This window comes from Coloeus monedula (genome assembly GCF_965178545.1).
Source record: "Coloeus monedula genome assembly, chromosome: 3".
Taxonomy (NCBI): Eukaryota; Metazoa; Chordata; class Aves; order Passeriformes; family Corvidae; genus Coloeus; species Coloeus monedula.
Window position 1 is genome coordinate 31,220,994 of NC_138783.1, and position 20,472 is coordinate 31,241,465.

A 20,472-nucleotide genomic window follows, 5' to 3' on the forward strand; every position below is an offset into this window, starting at 1 on the left:
GTTGCTTTTTGTACAGGATTGCCCGTGGGGTCATTCTGCCCTGGAGCTACCGCCAAAACTCCTTTGGGCATCAGTGGAGTCAGGACTGACCCTGCGCGCTTAGAAAACCAACCCGCAGCCTCTTGTGCAAGCAACAGAGTCACAAAAGGATTAGCAAATTCAGGCACTTGCTTTGCAGTCCAACAGCACCCCAAAACTTCTTGCAGGGGGTAGCTCCTGACCCTGCCTTTCTTCCCAAGGGCAATCTCAAGGAATTCACCCTGCAGCCCTTTATCCTATAGGAAATGCCTCTCCGTTTCCATAGGGGGTAGTCTCCTTCCTGCTAGAGACTTCAGCTGAGCCGTGTTCTGTGGCAGAGTTCAGTGCTTTCTAAAAATCATCTTCCCATGGGTGTTTCCCTGCAAATCTTGGCTCTCAATGGATCTCCCTTATTTTAGATCCTGTTTGATCCTTTCCACTGCCTTTTTATTTTCTTCACCAATTAAAAAAGCATGGTTTTAAAAGCAGAGGGAAAAAGAGGCAAAATAGCACAGAGGAAATGTGAGAGAAGTTATCTTGCTCAATTCACAGTGATTTGCTTCAAAAGCAATGTACACTATGGGGGCAAACTTTTGGGAGCAAATGAAAAGGAAGGACAGGGCTGTCAATCCTCCTGACCACAAACTGCTCATGGAGGGGACTCTGAGTTTTGCAGAAGAAGGCAGGTGGGTGTTGTATGCCCTGATCCCATTCCCCACACTTTGCAGGATCAGACACTGATGCTGTGAGCTATCACTGTTACCTGCTCACCAGACTTCATAGCAATACTGCTTGGAGAGGAAGAGCTTTATTTAATAAATAAAGTTAATATGGCCAGAGCTGGGGCTTTATCTGAAGTCAGTGTCTGTTAGCCAAGCTCAGATGAGTGTAAAAAAGCAAAAAATACTGAATTTCAGAGCTGTTATGTACAAGCAGTGTTTGAAACTTATTTTTGCTGTTCAGTGAATCTAGTATGATGGAGAACAAAAGGTTTGGTGCCTCTCTCAGATCATTTACTGTGCTCTTATCCTGGTTTTGGTGAGAGTAAAAAGGCACCTGTTAGCCTGTTAATGGAATACCTTGGGTAAATATTTAACAGTATGTCTGATCTGTGATTATCATCTGAGCAGAGATCAGAACAAGACCTTCTTTTTGAACATAGGTGATGTTGAGAAATAGATGTACATCCTGAACTGATGTTAGCAAATTATTCCAAATGCCCTGACTCTGAGCTGTTTTTACACCTGGGTGTCTGGAATTCAGTCTGGTATTTTGTGTCATGCATAGGAAGTCTGTATTTCATCAGCTCTTGCAAGTACTAAGCCAGAAGTCTCTGTTCGACCTATTTGTCTACAGAACTTTCAGTGGGACATTAAATCAGCTCCAAGTTTGAAAGAATTAGACAAAGAGAAATTAATCTCCCCATTAAAGAAATGGGTGAGCTAACACTGAATCAGAGACTGCAGTATGATATGAAATGTGATTTCTTGCTAAATTTAATTTTGGCCTTGGTTTAATAATCCAAAGGAAAAGAAATCCCAGATAAAGGCACACAGAGCTGTTCAGGGTGATTGCAAAAGAGAACATTGTCTGAGAGATCATTTTCTGTCCCTGCCTTTGAAGGAAAACGTACTGATAGTGATAGGAAATGGGATAGCGGAAGTGAAAGGTCAGTGGAAAGTCCTGACTGTTTGTTACTTTATGTTATTCTAAAACTTTTACTTCCTTCTAAAATGTGCTTTAGGGGGCAAAAAAACTGTTTGTATCGGGATGCTGGCTGGAGTTCTCTGGGTCTGTACATCATCTCATGCTGTTGTTTCTGAGTGTTGTTCTGGTTAGTCCAAGAAAAAGGCATGGGATGAATTCGATAACAAACCATGCAAAGAAAATCAAAACTGTCTCCAGCAGTCTGTGCCTCATCAGGAGCACATAGTTGCCCATTAAGTACAATGAACTAGCCCTAAAAGATTTGCAGTCAAACCCCAGTGTCCTGTAACCTCCCCAGCTGTTTGATCGGGAGCTGTGCGTCCGTCAGCTGAGGTACTCAGGGATGATGGAGACCATCCGCATCCGCCGGGCTGGATACCCCATCCGCTACACCTTTGTGGAGTTCGTGGACCGCTACCGGGTGCTCATGCCAGGGGTGAAGCCAGCGTACAAGCAGGTGAGAATCCTCTTTCATAGGTGACAATTGCTCTCTGCTGGGAATCTCCAGGGATATTTATGGGGTGCACATCCTCTCCAAAAACAATTATGCAACATTTGATCCCCAGGTGTCACAGTAGTGCTCTGGGCTTTCCAAGTGAAGGAAAAATGGTTACAGGGCTGGCAGGAACAGTTAGCTGTATTCAGCCTGTATCTTTCACTCATCTTAAATGAGGTGACAATAAAGCCATAAGAACCTCACTAGCAGAAAACTGCAGGATTTGGGACCAGAAAAGGTTCGCACTGGGCTTGGGAGGAGTGATGGGTGAGTCTGGTCCTGGTGAATCCCAACCCCTTTTCTATCAGGGCGACCTGCGTGGGACATGCCAGCGCATTGCTGAAGCAGTGCTGGGGAAGGATGATGACTGGCAGATTGGCAAGACAAAGATATTTCTAAAGGTGAGTGGTTCTCCACATTCCCCCCACCATCTTGGATCCTTGCCTCTGGAGGCACGTCCTACCCTTTCCTTTCCATCATAAGACATGACCCTTTTCCGTGGTCTCTGGGCTGGCATGTCAGTGGGTAGAACCTGGGTTAAGGCAGAACATTAGGGGCCGGTTTAGGAGCAGCAGGCAGGAGGAAGTCCTGACACTGTGCCAGCACTGATACATTCACAAAACCACGCCAACACAAAAGTGGTCACATCCAGTGCCTTTTCCCTCCTGGGGTGAGTGGTTCAGCTTCCTCTCCTGCCTTCACCCAAAAAGGCACAGCAGCAGGAGGGATGCCCATACAGAGCCCTGCAGAGAGAGGGACATGAGCACAATAGGCTCATTTTCCTTTCTGCACATCCTTGTGCAACCCAAGATGTGCCTACAGTCTCCTTTTCTGCATCAGTCCAGCTGACGCAGAGCAGTTCAACACTGCAGGTGCCCTGCAGCCCCATACGCACTCATCTTTCCTTACAAACCCATTCCTGTGCTGTTCTGGGAAAATGAGGCTTCTCTTGAGCAAAAATCTCAACTATAAACCCTGACTGCTTACACCTAAATTCACCCCCAAATCCCACTGCCAGCACAAACAACCCCATCTCTTCCCCAGAGCTTGTTCTCACTAGTTGCTCTTTCCAGAGCCTCTTATCAAGATCTCACAGCTGTCAGGACAGGAAACAGAGAAATTGGGAGGCCCCAAGGGGCCGCGAGAGGTCGAGCAAAGCAGGAAATGTGTGGAACTGCCTCTGCTGCACCCAGTGTGGCATGGCTCAGCTTGCCGTGACTGGGAAAGAAAGCTGAATCACACACAGCATGGGAGGAATCAGAGTAAAGCTTGGATTGGTGCATCTGAGAGCCTCAGGGCAAAGGAAATTCAATGTTTCGAGGAGCTGGTTTTTTCCTTAGGGTAGGGAGACATTGCAGTCTTGGCTAGAAGAAGTAATGGGATCCAGGCAGCCTGGAGTTTGCTTACCAACCTCTCCAGTGCTCCTAGAAACTGGTCCCATGGCTGAGAGCAGTAGGAGGGAGCTCTGCAGGGAAGGGCAATGTAATTCAGACTGTGAAGTATTGCATTTGCAGCTTCTGGATGACCTGTTTCATTTGGGAATGAAGACTATAGATCACTAGGGTTTATGTTAGCATTTCCCCAGTGAGCAGGTGGGGTAACACTTGGGACATAAAATGACCCAAGAGTTTATTTTGAACAACTGTCCTGGAGACGGGTCTTGTACCACCCTCTCTGGCCACATATCAGGCAGAGGGAGAGCTTGAGACATTGGTGCTGTGTTGCTTCCTCCCACAGGACCACCACGACATGTTGCTGGAGATTGAGAGAGACAAGGCCATCACAGACAAAGTCATCCTCATCCAGAAGGTGGTCCGTGGGTATAAAGACAGGTAGGTATGAACCCCACTGGCAAATGGGAGGTGACCTGTGTGGGATGCTTCATCCAGCAAGTGGCTCCTGGAGGCTGCATCACTCCTTTTGTGCCCAGATGACCAGAGGGGACCCTGATGTGCTGACACTCAGGTACAGCGAGTACCAAAGGAAAACAGTAGAGGAAACAAGAGGATAACTGTGTTATCTGCCTCAAACCTGGACAGAATAGGACCTTCTGTCCCTGTTCAGTGCCATCTTCAGGGGATGTGGTGTTTGCTATGACAGTGCAGCAGTGGGACTCTGAGCCTGCTGAAGGCAACCCTAAGACTCCAGTCTGTGGAGATCACCACAAGATCTCCTGCAGAGGGAACCCTGGGTCACCTACTGTGACTAAAGTTGCTCTCCCCAAGGCCCAAGGGGTTCAGAAGTCTTCCCTTTGCAACTTGGTTTCCAGACATGGGGGGAGGACAGGGAGCTCACAGGATTGTTGTGGATGAAGAGGGGGAGCCACAGCCGAGGACAGGCTTCACCTATGGAGGAGGGACAGTTGTTGGGGTTTTGTTCTCTCTTACCATCCAAGCCATGGTGTGACTTGGGTGGTGCTTTGTAGAAAGGGCACCTGCTGAATAACTCATCAATCTTTCACACACTAATCCTAGTAAGACTCCCAAGGCCTCCTAACACAATTGTCTCTATGTTGTCTGCAGGTAGAATCAGGTCAGGCTAGGAAGGATTGGAAGAGCAGATAGGGATAGCAGGGTGGTGTTGGTGAGGTTTGCTCTTGATATTTGGGTGAGATTCAATCCATTTTCAGGTGCTAGAACAAAATGGGAAGGACACATAGGGAAGAGATTTTAGGTGTGAGAAGGGGATGCAGGGCTGGGGGAAAGTGGGGACCATTCTCAGCATCTCCTGCTCTTCTCATTTCCATAACTGGGCATAATCTGCCTGCCCAGACCTCTCAGAGAGAGTCCCTACAGATGTTTTTTGAAAGCAAAAAGAGCTGGGGAAGGAGACATTTTCAGGCCAAAAATGCAGTGTTTATTCCATCTGGACACTCAGGTTCAAATCTCTAAGACATGAGGCCCAGGAGATGATGATAACTTGTGGCTGAACCAGAGGCAAATGATTGAAATTGACTTTGAAATTTGACTTTGCAGGTCCAATTTCCTGAAAGTGAGAAATTCAGTCCTGATGATTCAGAGATACTGGCGTGGACATAACTGCAGGAAGAACTATGGTGCTGTAAGTACACGGGTGCTTCCTCACACCTCTGCCTTCCTGCCTCTTTCACCTGGGACATACATGAGGGCTTCTGATTAAAAATGTCCCATTGAATGTAAGAAGTGGTGAGGTTGGCTTTTATCAGTTGGAGCAATTGTAAGGAAGTTTGCTCTTTTGCTCTGTCTTCTCATTGAAGAGACCACCTCCTAGTTGTTCTTTTGCCTGTGACTTAAATGTCCATTGCACCAGCTGATGATTTGGGGTTTTTAAGTCTTCCCCTAGTTTCCAGATGGCTGGAAACTCAAGAGCAGCTTCCTCTGAAAAATAGACTCCATCTCCACGTGGGGCCATATTTGAGTTTCTCACCAACCCATCCATAGTCCTCTTCTCTCCCTGTTCCAGCTGGTTCTGAACCCAACAGCAGGATCTTTTGGGAAGTATATTGGGATCTAAAGTATCTCAATATAATCCTCCAAGCCTGCAACTTGATAGAAATAGCCACTTTCCAGGCTGGCTAGGATGCTGCCTCCTGCTATCAAACAGCATCTTGACTGTCAGGCAGGAGCTTTGCAGCTGCTGGACCTCCACAGGAACAACCCTCATGGCTTGTGGTTACTTGGGATGGCCAACCCGACATCCTGAAGCCTCTCAAAGGCTCAGTGGGGAAGAAACTGTGTTTGTCCTTCCTGGGCTTTGAAACAATGCAGCAGCCAGAGGGCTTCATTTCCCCACCCTTTTGGAAAACCTCCCTCCAGAAGGTTTGCAGTCTTGGGGACTGATTTCAGTGGCTGTTATTTACAGCCGTGCAAGCAGGAGATTAGCAATGGAAATCTGCTTATGGTGGGTGAGCCCCTGGCTGGCAGGGTGGTTTCATCCTGCTCCCTCTTGCAGATGAGGATTGGCTTCCTGAGGCTGCAGGCCCTGTACCGATCCCGCAAGCTTCACAAGCAGTACCATATGGCTCGCCGGCGGATCATCGAGTTCCAGGCACGATGCCGGGGCTACCTGGTCCGTAGGGCTTTCCGCCACCGCCTCTGGGCTGTCCTCACCGTGCAGGCCTACGCCCGGGGCATGATTGCCCGAAGGCTCTATAAGCGCCTCCGAGGGGAGGTGAGTACCATGGAGGAGAAACAGAGATGAGGAGAGGGGAGAAAGACATGCTTCTGTATCATGTGCTCTTGGGATTCATTTTTAAAGGAAAAAAAATCCAAAAATAATTTGGTTCCTATTCAGAAGGCTCTTCTATTTATTCCCACAGTATTATCGACGCCTGGAAGCAGAGAAACTTCGGCTGGCAGAAGAGGAGCGACTTCGAAAGGAGATGAGTGCCAAGAAAGCCAAAGAGGAAGCAGAAAAGAAACACCAAGTACGTGAGGACTGATCTCTTTCTGGGGTTCTGTCTGTTCTCCAGGAAATTGCTTCTTTGAGGGGCAATGACAAAAATATCTAAGGGATTTCTGCCCTGCTTGAGTGGTTTGTATTTAATTCTCTAAAGTACTCTGTGCTTTATTAGTTTGAAGCTGCTCCAGAATTTCTGATTTGCTGCACAGGAATGCTAGAGATTATAGTTATTATTCACTTGCTTTTGCTATTGTATGAAGGAGGAACTGGGACACTCTGTGTGTGTGTGGACATGCAGGGCTGTTGTATAAAAGAAAAAAATGAGGTCAGTGAGAGTTTCTGGACATGGACCAACACCCCTAAACAGGCACTAAGGAATGGGGAAAATGCATTGCTTTGTCCGTCTGCAGTTGGGAAACTGCAACATGGACATGTCACTGATTTGCTTCAAGTTATGATACGGGTATAATGCCCTAAGCACCAGGCAGCCTGCCTTCCTACAGCCAGGCCCTGTGGAATTTACTGCCAGCTCTTTGGAAGGAGCAGTTCAGCCATTGCACTTGTCCTTTTGCAGGTACGCCTGGCCCAGCTGGCACGGGAAGATGCAGAGAGAGAAGTAAAGGAGAAAGAGGAAGCACGTCGGAAGAAAGAGCTCTTAGAAAAAATGGAGAGAGCTCGCAACGAGCCAGTGAATGACTCAGAAATGGTGGACAAAATGTTCGGATTCCTGGGGACAACCTCCTCCCTGCCTGGCCAGGAAGGCCAGGCACCCAATGGCTTCGAGGTACTGGAGATGTACAGGAGCCTGGCTATCTCATGAAAGACATGAGAAAAGCAAAATATTAATAGGTCAAGGAAGAGTACAGCAGTAAAAAGTGTGTCTCTGAAGGCTTCCTTCAAGGCCAGGCTCTCCTGTGTGGCCCCAGAGTGTTACTATGCTGTGGCTGGAGATGGGCAGGCAGACTGGCCGCTTTCCCTGGGACTACCAAATGGAGGAGAGCAGTATCACTATAAGATCATCAAGGACCTGTGACCTTTGAGATCTTTCCTTTTTGGTTCATCACAGCTCAAGGCATTTAGCTCTTAGACACCCTTTCCCCATGCTGTGAGTGGGGCCATGCTTGTTGCTTCTTCTTCTGCTCTAGGGACATTCCTGGGCACAGGCATGTCCTTCAGAGCTTGGGCTTTGCATGGGCTCCAGAGCTATATTCCATGTTTTCTCTCCATCTGACTTTTCCTTTTGGGATGGAAATCAAACTGACAGAAAATTCAGGCCCAAAGAAAAATGGTATTTTGATATCCAAAGCCATGCTGAGTGTCTGACATGTCCTTCCACAACAGGATCTTGAGCAAGTCCAGAAGGAGTTGGAGGAAGAGGACCTGGATGCAGCATTGCCTCTCCCTGAGGAGGAGGAGGAAGACCTCTCAGAGTATAAATTTGCCAAGTTTGCTGCCACGTATTTCCAGGGCACAACGACACACACGTACATCCGCCGGCCTCTCAAGCAGCCTCTCTTGTACCATGAAGATGAAGGAGACCAGTTGGTGAGGAAGGGGATGAAAATCCTTGAGCAGGGCTGGGTGGGTTGGAGCAAGCCTGGGTAACCCTCCAGCCAAAAGGTACCAGCAGTTTCCATTTGGGATACACTCATCTGCTGCACATGTGTCCGTGGCCACTGTCCCACGGGCATGCTTTGAGTGCTGGTAAGACAGTGAATATTAGAGGGATGGAGCATTAGAGAGGAGGGTCCATCTCTGGACCTTGGTATTTGTGTTAAGACAATGAGGTGCTCTGGGCTCAGGGCATGGGCAATGGAAACCATTGTTTGAGTAGCACTTGTAAAGCTTCTAGGGAGCTGGAAAAGTTGCTTCTTACCTTGTCATACACAGCGGTGCAGAGCTGTAAGAGAAGAACTGCTTGTCCCATAGCCAGCAGTACAAGAGCAGAAATGGGTTGAATCTGCATGGCTATAATGCACGTTATATTATTCATGAACTTGCCTTCGCTGTGGTTCTCCTTTCCCTCTGCAGTGGGTTAGGAGCTGCAAGTCTCTGCCCCTTGATAAGGCTGGCATCTCCTATCAAGAAGCAAACCCCTGGTAGGGTTCACAAACACATTCGTGGTGGCACAAACACAGAGCCTGAATGTGGTCCCAGCCAGTGGCCTACCCAGCATGCTCAGAGGGGACATGTGCCGCAGGCAAAACTTCATGGGTGACGCAGGGAAGTGTTTCATCTCCTGCAGATGTACAGAGACACCACAGTGGGGTTCCTGATGGATTCAGCACGGCTTGCCCACCCCCTCCACTGCCCTGGTGGGAGCTAATGGGGTGTAACTTTCCTTTCAAATAGGCAGCACTTGCTGTATGGATCACTATCCTGCGTTTCATGGGAGACCTCCCCGAGCCGAAATATCACACAGCCATGAGTGATGGTGGTGAGAAGATACCAGTAATGACAAAAATCTATGAGACTCTTGGGAAGAAGACCTATAAGAAAGAACTGCAGGCTCTGCAGGGAGAAGGAGAGGTAACTGCTGCAGCTGTAAAAGAGATGTTGTTATTATTAGGTGTTGGATATTGAAATGTGTTGGAAAGAAACGACTTGTGTGGTTTGTGGCAGGCAATCAGTTTGATGATTTTATTTGCGCTTACGCTACGAAGAGAGAATTGCCTGTGTGTCAGATGTTGATCCTGTCCCTCCCTCACAGGAGGAACTGAATATCTGCCAGCTGAATGTTCCCCAGTGACGGAAGTGCCCTGATAATCTCTCAAGGGACTTTGAGCTCTCTCCTTCACCCCACAGGGCTAAAATACAGGGGGGGAATGCAATGTGCTGTGTTTCTTATTTGGGGATTTCCTTTTGATCTGCCCTGAGTCAGAAGAGACTAATTTAAAAATGTGTCCTTAATCTTGGAGCAGGAAGTAATTAGTTACCAGGAGATTAAACTGTGGAAATAAAAATTTTTAAAACAGTAAATCCCTATTGCATCCTGAATGCCTTCTGGATATCACTGGAGGACTTCATCTTAATATCCTTCCCAGACAAAACATTGTTCTGGATAAATCAATGTTCACAGTGCTGATACATTTCCATCTTTGGCAATTGCTTTATTCAATAGGACAAGATATTCTCTGCTATTAGCATCTTCTGGATGTCATTGTGTAATTTTCAAGAAGTTCTCTTGACAAATCTCTGCAGCATTTGCAGAGGTAAATTAACAAATCTCCTCGTTCTTAGAAATTACGATACTTCTTCCAGTGAAGACAAGACTTCCCCTTCTGGACAAGAATAGCGTCAGGATCATAATTCTGTAAAAATATACACCAAGAATCACCTTTCATTCCTTCTACCCAAAATTTCTTGCTTGTTTACTACAAAAAGGCATATTTTATCCAATCGAGATATCAGGTAGTACAATAGAGAAGGAAAATTTAAGCTGTCCTTTTTCTCTGTGGTTGCAACATCTCTTCACAGTACGAAAGATGCCGGAGTGAAATAATATGCAAATCCAGGTTTACAGCACCAACTCATGTTTATAATGGATATAAACCATCACAGCCACAGGACTCAAAGTGTTGATTGGGTGTGAAATCATGGTCTGTTCAAAGCTGCTTAAATGAGGAGAGATTAACTGGGTCCAAAAGTTTGCTATAAAAGTAGAAAGCCAGCAAGTAATTTGATGATACGTAGTCAGTGCCTGGAGTATTCTTCTGGGAAAACTGATAGAGCACAGGGCTGATTAAAAGTTATGAAACCACAGTGGGTAACTACCTGTCCATGAATCCCTGGCTAGATGGCTTCCAGCTAAAAACCTGCTGTGCAAATGGCTTGTCTCAGAGAGTGGTCTTGCTCATCTCATTTCCACTGTCATACAGCAGAACTGGGTGGACCTGGGTTAAGCAGGAATCAGCCATGTATTCAACATAACTTTTTTTTATGTTCCCAATATGTAATTTTGATCTGAAGGACACTTACTGATTAGAGAATATCTACAAAATTCAGAGCCAGCCCTGGGTTATCAAGGGGCACAGGAATATGTGTCCAGACTTCTGGTTCTCACCAGCCTCTGAAACATCTCACTCTCTGCTCAGGATTAATGGTCTTTTGCAGGAGCCCAGGTGAGGCAGGGAGAGCACTTGTTCAGCACTTGCGTCTCACCACTTTGCATCCACCCCTCTTGCTTTGCAGAGTACTCACATTGATGGGCACAAGAAGAACAGTGTGCGGCACAAACTGGTCTCCTTAACACTCAAGAAGAAATCCAAACTGACGGAGGAGGTGAGGGGAGACGCTTGGCCGCCTGGCAGCACAAGTGCCGTTGGATTGTCTGCAGCCCTCTCTGACTCTCTTCTGCTTTTCCCTAGACAACATAGAACCAGCCCTCCTCTGGGTTTGGCGCTACCTGTCTCTCTGCCTGAAAGATTTAAGGAGTGTTTAAGGGGAAAGGTTGGCTTCCCGTGTCTCCTTGAGTCATTCTGCACCTCGCGCCGGCCTCCCCTCGGCTCCTGTTCTCCATCCATCCAGCACCTTCCCTCCCCTCTTTCACAGCCCTCCATCCAGCTGCCGATACCTCCCACCACTCTGTGATGGTCTGAATGTTATCCCTGCTTTTAGTTTCCTGCCCTCTAACATGGCATAGATAGCAGAAGTGGGGTCTCCAACAGCACTCACCCATCCTCTGCTCCATTCCAGTGCCAGGGACAAAACTCCCCATGGGAGCAGTTATGCTGAGCTGAGAGCTTTTGAAAAATCCCATCTCAAAAGAGTGAGGAATGATAAATCTTTCAGGTGGGGGTGATGGAAACAATTAATAGACTGCCCATTTCCAGAGCAGGCACCATCTCACCTGGCTATAGCTGCTTGAGAGCATGAAGATTGCTCTGTGAGATATTCCCTTAAGAGTCAGTGGGGAGAAACAGGACCCAGTCCAGTTCACCCTAATTGGCTCTGAACACGCTCTAAAAATATTCATCTCTCTAAATGGAGGTGGGGTTGACTAGCTGAGACAGCGAGCTGGTAGGCAGATGAATGCCATCCTTGTTTTCACAAACAACACCATGCTTATGCATTTTCAGCTGCATCATTAGCATGGGCAATAGGTCCATTTTGCCAGTTAAAACACTGATGATTATTTTAATATGACGAAGTTAAAGGGACAGGTCCTCCTTGGCAATAAGATGGGTTTATTCCCAAGACCCTTGGTGCCTCTCTCCCAGCAGCAGGACCAGCTCAGAGCTGGGATTCAAGGGTGCCATTGTAGAAACCCTGGGGAAAGACCAAGCAGGTGGAAGTGTGACTAGACAGGACCATTTTTAATTTCACCCATACATGATTAAAGGCAACACAGTCAAACCCTCCCATTGCTGTTAAAATCCTAAATTGGAGAACTACTGAGAGCCCTCCTGGCTGGTGGAAGAGTCCTCCTGGGGGAGCACCACATGCTTGGGATGGGGGTGGGGGGGGACACAGTAGCTGGCTGTCCTGAAAGAGACCCATATGTCTGGTTGGCAGGTGACAAAGAGACTTCACGATGGTGAGTCCACGCTGCAGGGTAATAGCATGCTTGAAGACCGACCCACTTCCAACCTGGAGAAGCTCCATTTCATTATTGGTAATGGCATCCTCAGGCCAGCCTTAAGGTTAGAAATCAAGACAAAAGCATGAACATGCCATTCTTTTCATTCCTTCTTCCTCGAGCTTTTCTTGAGTTATCCAAACAAGTTTGATACTGTCTGCAGCTTTACAAAGCTCTCATTTTGTAATTTTTATGGTTGTGTTGTATAATGCAGGCTGGGCTGAATTATGGTTCTTACTGTCTGTATCAGGCCCAGTGGAAAGACCATGCAAAGGGATTCAAACATTCTGAAAGACCTAATGACACTGGATTGGTTTTATTAATGCTCACTCTTGTTCCTCACTACTCCATTTGACCATTGTATCTCTTTTGTTTGTGTGAATATTTTTAATGGTCTGCTAATGAAAAACTCAAACTCATTTCAGCTGCTAAATGAAGCATTCAAAAATTCTAAAATGTCAAATGAAGGCCACTTGCACATCTCTGGTTTAGCCAATTTATGTGCTTATGTTTATTAATAGAAATTAATTAATGTTAAATAGTTCCTCTAATTTTTTTATGTTTAACTTTTAATTATTTTTTTAATTCCTGTTGTAGGGATGAAATCTACTGTCAAATCTGCAAGCAGCTGACCCAGAACCCATCCAAAAGCAGCCATGCTAGGGGTTGGATCTTGATGTCCCTCTGCGTGGGATGTTTTGCTCCTTCTGAGAAATTTGTGAAGGTAAATTTTAGATGACATTTGTCTGATGAATTTTCTGCCAATACATTTTCTTTTCCACTCATGGGACCAGCTTTTCTCTTGGGTTTCACAGTAGAGGGAATCCCAGTCTTTGCCACGAAGTTCCTAAGGAAAGTGTGCATTATCCCAAGTTCAATGTCTAATGTGAATTAGATGAGTCACTCCTGAAAAGTGACTCTCCCTTTCCTGTGACTCTAAAGGTAATGTAGACAACCAAATTAGATGATGCCTCCTGCAGTGTAGATGTGTGAAGATGTGATTAAGTGACTTCTGGTAGGAAATTTGTTTGTGGGAGGCTGCAAGTGGAATTTGCACAACCAGAACAGCCCACATTTCTCCCCTGTTTCTCATATGCAAAGGTCTGTGCATTCAGCATCTACTGGCTTTGACAGTGTGACCTCAGGCATCTACTCTGCCAAAACTGGCAAGGCATAGAACACAACCAATTATGAATATAAATTTATGCTAAAAAGAAATGCACATAGAAAGGGAAGGATTTAGTTTACGTGGAAGTACACTTGCAAAGGTGCTCTTGGAATGACACCACATTCCCCACCACATGTCGTACTGAAAACATCCAATTCCAAACATGAGATAACATGTAATCCATCTCCAGCAGCACTGTGGATCAACAGGACTGAAGTTAGTGGGAGATGCCAAGTGGCTGACACTTTTGAAAATCAGATTGTTCTTAAGGATTTTCTTTTCCTCTTTTCTGGGCAAAGTTCTGTTGCCTAGATTTGAACACTCTGCTTCCCAAATGAGTTACAGAGTTATAGAATTGATTAGGTTGGAAAAAATGTCTAAGATCAAGTCCAACCACTGCCAAGCCCACTGCTAAAGCTTACCCACAGGTACCACTAAAGCATGTCCACAGGTACCACATCTGCATGTTTTTCAAACACTTCCAGGGATGGTGATTCCACCCCTTCCCTGGACAATTTGTCCCAGTGCCTGACTGGAAATAAAGAGGTTCCATTAATTTCCATAGATACCAGATTAGGTACCAGGTCTTCAGCATTGAAAAGGCTGAAGCCAAGAATAGAAATGCCTCCTTCATCCCCAGGCCTTGTCGGTGTGAAATCTAATAAAGAAGATAAATCACTGGCAAAGTCGCAGGCAATTAAATTATGTGGGAAAATGAGATCTGAGAAGTATGGCACAGGAAGTTGTGCTGGTTTAAATCTTTAGTAACGGAAGATTACTTTAGGATAATGAAGCACTTATCAGAAATAATTTATAAGTAGTTCTGGAGACTTAGACACAGAATCATAGAAATACAGGATCATAGAATCATAGAGGCATAGAATGGTTTGGGTTGGAAGGGATCTCTGTAAGTCATCTAGTTCAACCCTGCTGCCAGGAGGGCACTCCTTTCCCTAGACCGGATTGCTCAGAGTCCCATTCAGCCTGGCCTTTCCAGGGATGGGGCAGACACAATTTTTTTGGGCAACCTGTTCCAGTGCATTACCACCTCCACAGGAAAGCATTTCTTCCTTATGCCCAATCTAAACCTGCCTTCTTTCAGGTTAAAGTGACTTGCCCTTGTCCTGTCATTTCATGTCCTTATCAAAAGTCCCTCTCCAGCTCTCTTATAGCCCCTCTAGGTTCTGGAGGGTGCTCTAAAATCTCCCTGGAACCTTCTCCAGGCTGAATGCTCCCAGCTCTCTCAGCCTGTCTCCATAGCAGAGGTGCTCCAGCCCTCTGAGCATCTTAGTGGCCTCCTCTGGACTTGCTGCAGCAGGTCTGTATCTTTTTTGTGTTGGGGGCCCTAGAGCTGGACACAACATTCCAGGTGGGATCTGGTTAGGGCAGAGCAAAGGGGCAGAATCCTCTCCCTCTCCCTGCTGCCCACGCTGCTGGTGATGGCTTCTGGGCTGTGAGTGCATATTGATGGGTCATGTTGAGCTTCTTGTCCATGAACACCCTGAAGTCCTTCTCCCCAGGATTAGTCTCAATCCATTCTCTGCCCAGCCTGTGTTTGTGCTTGGGATTGCTCCAGCCCAGGTACAGGAAATTGCTCTTGTCCTTGTTGAATTTCATGTGGTTCACACAGACCCAACTCTTAAGCATGTCCAAGTCCCTGTGGATGTCACCTATTTCCTTCTATGATTCTGTCATTCAAAAGTATCAATTAGAACTGAACATTTTGAAAAAGATTTCACTGATAATGAGGCAGGTCTTCAATATGTATTCCAGCTCCCAAATATGCAAGTTATGCTTTGGATCCCATTAGACACCTTTATTGCATCATGTGTTAAGCATGGGCCAAGACACATTAGCACTCCTGTTCTTTGCACCTTTCTTTCAACCAACAGAGGGCTTAGGTGGAAGCTTCAGTCACAAGGAAGTAGGGATGTGAAAAAACATGGAATTACATAGTTCATTGTTTGCAATAGCATAATTAAAACTACACTTTTACCTTGCATCGAACACTTAGGATCATTTCAACAGCTCTCATCTCTGTAACCTGGCTGTATTACATAGGTACTTTGTAGTGCTGCAGTGAGTTATGATTGACAGAGATAGCTGTCTCTCTAGCATGTTATTTATGGCTGACAGTGTTATAAAGCAGTCTGTGTTTCTGACAGAACAGCTGTGTGTTATCATTCAGAGAACTCTTTATCTATCTATAAAGTCTCTCAGAAAAATTAGATTTACAGAATTATTAGTCTTACTTAGCATTTTGGCCAAGATGTTTGTGCAATATTTTTCAGTGTATTATCTTTCATATTGTGAAAATCACAGGATTTAATTTTCTCTACAATAATATGGTTGTATTTTTAACATACACTGAAGCACTTCAAGTTCTGGTTTAGGCCAAATTGCAATTTAAAGTCTGACTAAGGGAATATCTGTTTAATGTCACCATGAAAGATCTTTTGTGCTGGCAGCTAAGTGTTCTGAGTGGCACTCACTTACAATTCCCCTGGATCATTACTTACACATCTTTTTCATTCACTCCCATCTTTTTGGCCAAAACTCAATAACATTTTATAATACATCTTTAAAATTCAAAGATAGAAATCAGTGGCAGCAATAGCAAGAACAGAAAAGCTGCTGCTCTGGCTTCAGTCAAAGTCTGTTATCTAGTCTGGTATCTTACCTCCTCTGAGGCCAGAAATGCACAGTAGAAGAACAAGGCAGGCGTGCAGACTGTCCTACTCTCTCTCAACTTCCAGTGCTGTGATGTAGGAACATCCGAGCCTGAGTGTTATCACTGTCATTAGTCACAGAGGGCTTTTCTCCAATAAAACATTACTTGTTAACCTTTGCAAATGCTTGGCCTCTTAAGCCAAAGGTCTAAACAATGTGTTCCCTGCTGCCAACAGTATTTGAGGAACTTCATCAACGGAGGCCCCCCAGGTTATGCTCCCTATTGTGAAGAGAGGCTGAGGCGGACATTTGCCAATGGGACAAGGACACAGCCACCCAGCTGGCTGGAGCTGCAGGTACGAGCCCCTCCATGTCCTCCCCAGGCAACTGGGGCTCAGGGTTTAAGCCTTTCACTGTCACAAGAATCACATCTTTGTCAGGACAGAATGTGGGGCAACAAAATGCGTATTTCTGTCAAGAATTTTCAGATAATGCCAACATATTGCATTCCCTGTACATCTTGGCTTTGCTCCAGAGTGTGTTGAAGATCAATCCTTTTGGCTGCATCAATATTTGTAAATTCAATGTGCTTGAGAGTGCTGTTGGGCATTGAGGCAAGCTGGCACAGAGCAAGCCCCTGTGTGTTCTAGGAAACTTGTCTTCCAGATGAAGGTGGGTGCGGGCAAACTGCCTCCTGTGAGTGGTCCCTGGGACTTGTTTGGGGGTAATCACAGCTGGAACAGGCAGTTTGTGCAGAAATTGCTCTTCTTCTATACCAGCTTGCAAGCACATACAGCTGTGCTCCAGTGTCCATGAGCATTCCCTGGCATGCTTGTATTTACTGGAGTAGGCACCTTGATAACTGAATGTGTTAAATAAAATATCTGTGACTTCTGAGTGCTTCCAGTGGCTGACCATACATTATCCCATTGATAAATATGGTATGGTAACATTGAAAAGCAACCAGTCAGTAGGATCAGGAATTAGTAAGTGGTTACCAGAGTGGGGTGGAAGAGTATGCAGGTAAACAGTATTGAAATACACATAACATCATAAAGTTTGACTTCAATCCTTTAGGCAACCAAGTCCAAGAAACCAATCATGCTGCCTGTCACATTTATGGATGGGACAACAAAGACACTGTTGACAGACTCTGCAACAACTGCTAAAGAGCTCTGTAATTCTTTGGCTGACAAAATCAGTCTGAAGGACCGATTTGGCTTTTCGCTCTACATTGCGCTTTTTGACAAGGTATATCTTAAGTTCTGTTCCTGAATATCTCTGGGAAAGAAGGGGGAGGTTCTCCTTGCTGTCACATAACTTCCAGAAGGCAGGATTATTTCTACAATGCAAGTGTCACCATGATTTTCACAAAAAGAGTAGTCAAACTCTGCAGCTGGGTTGTAGGAAAATCTCTCTCATTGGAGATATTCAGAATTTTACAGGAAAATACAGAGAAAGCCATTCAAAGAGGCGCTGTTCTGACCAGTGTGCTGGACCAGAAGCCTCCAGAAATTCCTTTCCTCCTACATACTTATGTGATGCAATTCTCTTGCTCTCAGTTAATCTTATTAGAGAAGAATTTCCAGTAAAACAACCTACCTGGATTTTTATGCAAGGGAGCTAATTAAATTTAATTGGAACGCTAACAGTTGAAATTAAGCTCCCACAATGAGCTAATATCCAAACTGCCATTCCTGCATTGGCATCTAACCTGATTTCTTTAACATAAAACCACACGTTTTTCAGAAATTCTGTAAAAATAAAAGGTGAGCATAAATGAGAGGGGTAAAACTTCATCAGGTGAGACAACAGCTACAAGTCAATGAAACTAAAATATTCCAAGAGGTGCTGTGTAAGAGGATGAAGTATATTCTCACCTGCAGATGTGGCCACCTCTGCCTCTAGGTGAAGAAGAAAATGGTTTATACTCTGCCTTCTTCATCTTTTTGGAGGAGTCATTCAGCCAGGGATGCCAAGTCTGAGGGGATATAGTCCTTTAGGGGCTTCATGGCAGACACCAAAGAGAAGGCAGGTAAATTTCTGTAACAGGACAGGCTTTTTTATTCTGGGTTTTTCTGATGCTTAGCATGGTTGGGTCCAAGCCCATGACTTTGAAACAATGTGTTTCAAAGCACAATATGAATCAACAATAGTTTGAAATGGGACCATTGGCTTTGCTGGTTCATGTTGATGCTCTCCTTTCAATCTGGATGGGAAACTGGAGCTCAAAATGGAATGACTCAGCCATGCTGCAGAACTATTCAGTCTTGGCTGTCTAGCAGACATAGATACATTGATTGTTTTGATTATGAAGGAAGTCTGGCTGAGTGACTCAAAAATAGATCTCTCTACCTAGAAAGGTCTGCAGTTGGTCAGGTGAATGCCACATTTCCCTCTGCCCTTCCCAGGTGTCCTCACTGGGGAGTGGCAATGACCACGTGATGGATGCTGTGTCCCAGTGCGAGCAGTACGCCAAGGAGCAGGGAGCGCAGGAGCGCAACGCGCCGTGGCGGCTCTTCTTCAGGAAGGAGATCTTCACTCCCTGGCACAACCCAAGTGAGGACAACGTGGCCACCAATCTCATCTACCAACAGATCGTGCGAGGGGTGAAGTTTGGGGAGTACCGGTGTGACAAGGTGTGTGACCTCAGCAGCTCCCAGTCTGGTCCAACAAGTATCTTTGAGATGGTGAAATAGGTTACAACAAAGGGGATGATAAATATTCCTCCCTGGATACCCATTAGCTTGGGCATTATGATATTCACATAGAAAACAGGAACTACAGCAATCAGATGCTCTTGACTGGGCTTGGATGCTTCCATGTGCTGCATGAGCACTGTCTCCTGTTGAATTTTGGATGGGAGAGTGAACAGGTACTTTGTCCACCTGCCTCAGTTTGGAGCACCACAAATAGTCTGTAACCAGATCACCAGACCAGCAGTACACAGCAGAACCCTGCTTGGTGAATCCTGCCAAGCCTTAGGCATGAGAGATGATTTGCAGGATACCCAGACCTCTGCCATGCAGTACAAACCCAGTAGTGTTGCCATATACTGAACAGACACTGGCAGCATAAACACAGCATTAGAGTCTCTGGGAGCTCACAGAATTATTCCAGTGTCATGGAAACTAGCATTTCAGGAAATATCAAAATCTCTGAAAATGTCTGTCATGGTTTTTGGGTAGGATTTTTTAGCAAACAGCCAACTTTTTGTGGGGCTTGTGTGGGGTTTTTGTTTCTGTTTAAAATCATCTTGGTGTCAAATTGAAGACATCTCTCTTCCCCAACACCTGACCGTTCTCCTGTGATCTGGTAGAATCCAGTCACCTTGGAAACTAAATCATCTTTTCACATCTATATTGAATTAACTGCAGCTCTTCTATTCTGTCAGAAATCCTGTCCTTTCTCCCTCACCTTCTGCTGCTCCTGGTCTCCCTTGTGCTATTACCATTTCAGTAGCTCTGTTGCTTCACACCAAGTGCTTGAAATGCAGCTGCATTAAAGGATGTTTTACAGTTCTGCATTATGCACACATGCAGTTGGTGGGCTTCCCAAATGTGGGAAATGATGGACATATGCAGTTTTCAATCACTAAGCTTTGTCTGCCATAGCAAAATCACCCATTGCTGACTGCAGACATCAGAAACAGGCTGATCTGCAAAGAAAGGCTGGGGCAAATGTTGCCACACAGTACAGTGTTGTGTGGTGCTGGTCACTGAACATGTTAAGGCTTAATCATAGCTTTTAGTAGTCAATGTCCTGAACTTAAGTTGTGCAAAAAAGCTGCAAAAGGTGAAGTTCTGCCAAAGAGAAGCATCCCCACACAATTCTGTAGTACACCCAGCCTCCACAACAGGCTCTTTGAGTGGTGGAGGATGGATGTTGTGATGACCTGGTAGCAGCATTAACTTGGTTTGTTTGGCTCCTACAGGAGGAAGATCTGGCAGAACTGGCTTCCCAGCAATACTATGTGGACTATGGGTCAGAGATGGTACTGGAAAGACTGCTAAATCTAATTCCATCCTACATTCCGGACAGAGAGATCACAGCTTCAAAAACAGTGGAAAAATGGGCTCAGCTCATTATAGCTGCACATAAAAAGGTGGGGACAATAGATCCACCAGTCAAGGACCACATTGTGCTTCAGTAGCTTCATGTGCCTTTTAAACATGTGTCAGACATCATAGCTCAGCTCTTAGCCTGGCCTGAAGCTAAATCAGCGAGAAAGGGCAGGGTTTGTATTAACCATATTCAGCTTTATACCGGGTTTTATGCAAGATCTGACAGAAGACAACCTGCAGAGATTTACTGTGAGATGCAAAATGCCATTTCTGGGGTGACATTCCTGCTACATGAGATTGTGGTGTTACTGATTGTATTACAGAGGTGGTCTGTGTCTCCAGGCATTGTTAGGACCTTGTTGTGCCAAGCATTGTATAAAACCTCCCTGGC

At 45.6% G+C, this 20,472-nt stretch overlaps 1 protein-coding gene across 2 annotated transcripts in view; it reads left to right on the plus strand.

The window, feature by feature from the left end:
• The window catches only part of MYO7A (myosin VIIA), a gene marked incomplete at its 3' end in the record, with an annotated part of 61,151 nt that overhangs the window by 28,895 nt on the left and 11,784 nt on the right, over nt 1-20,472 (plus strand). For both annotated transcript variants that reach the window (XM_082279429.1, XM_082279430.1), the window contains 16 exons: nt 2,024-2,182; nt 2,530-2,622; nt 3,959-4,053; nt 5,197-5,281; nt 6,152-6,370; nt 6,519-6,626; nt 7,176-7,385; nt 7,943-8,146; nt 8,954-9,130; nt 10,793-10,882; nt 12,116-12,243; nt 12,777-12,903; nt 16,254-16,373; nt 17,095-17,268; nt 18,429-18,656; nt 19,952-20,122. In XM_082279429.1, the coding sequence (XP_082135555.1) occupies nt 2,024-2,182; nt 2,530-2,622; nt 3,959-4,053; nt 5,197-5,281; nt 6,152-6,370; nt 6,519-6,626; nt 7,176-7,385; nt 7,943-8,146; nt 8,954-9,130; nt 10,793-10,882; nt 12,116-12,243; nt 12,777-12,903; nt 16,254-16,373; nt 17,095-17,268; nt 18,429-18,656; nt 19,952-20,122 (2,388 nt within the window). The remainder of the gene's footprint in view (nt 1-2,023; nt 2,183-2,529; nt 2,623-3,958; nt 4,054-5,196; nt 5,282-6,151; nt 6,371-6,518; nt 6,627-7,175; nt 7,386-7,942; nt 8,147-8,953; nt 9,131-10,792; nt 10,883-12,115; nt 12,244-12,776; nt 12,904-16,253; nt 16,374-17,094; nt 17,269-18,428; nt 18,657-19,951; nt 20,123-20,472) is intronic.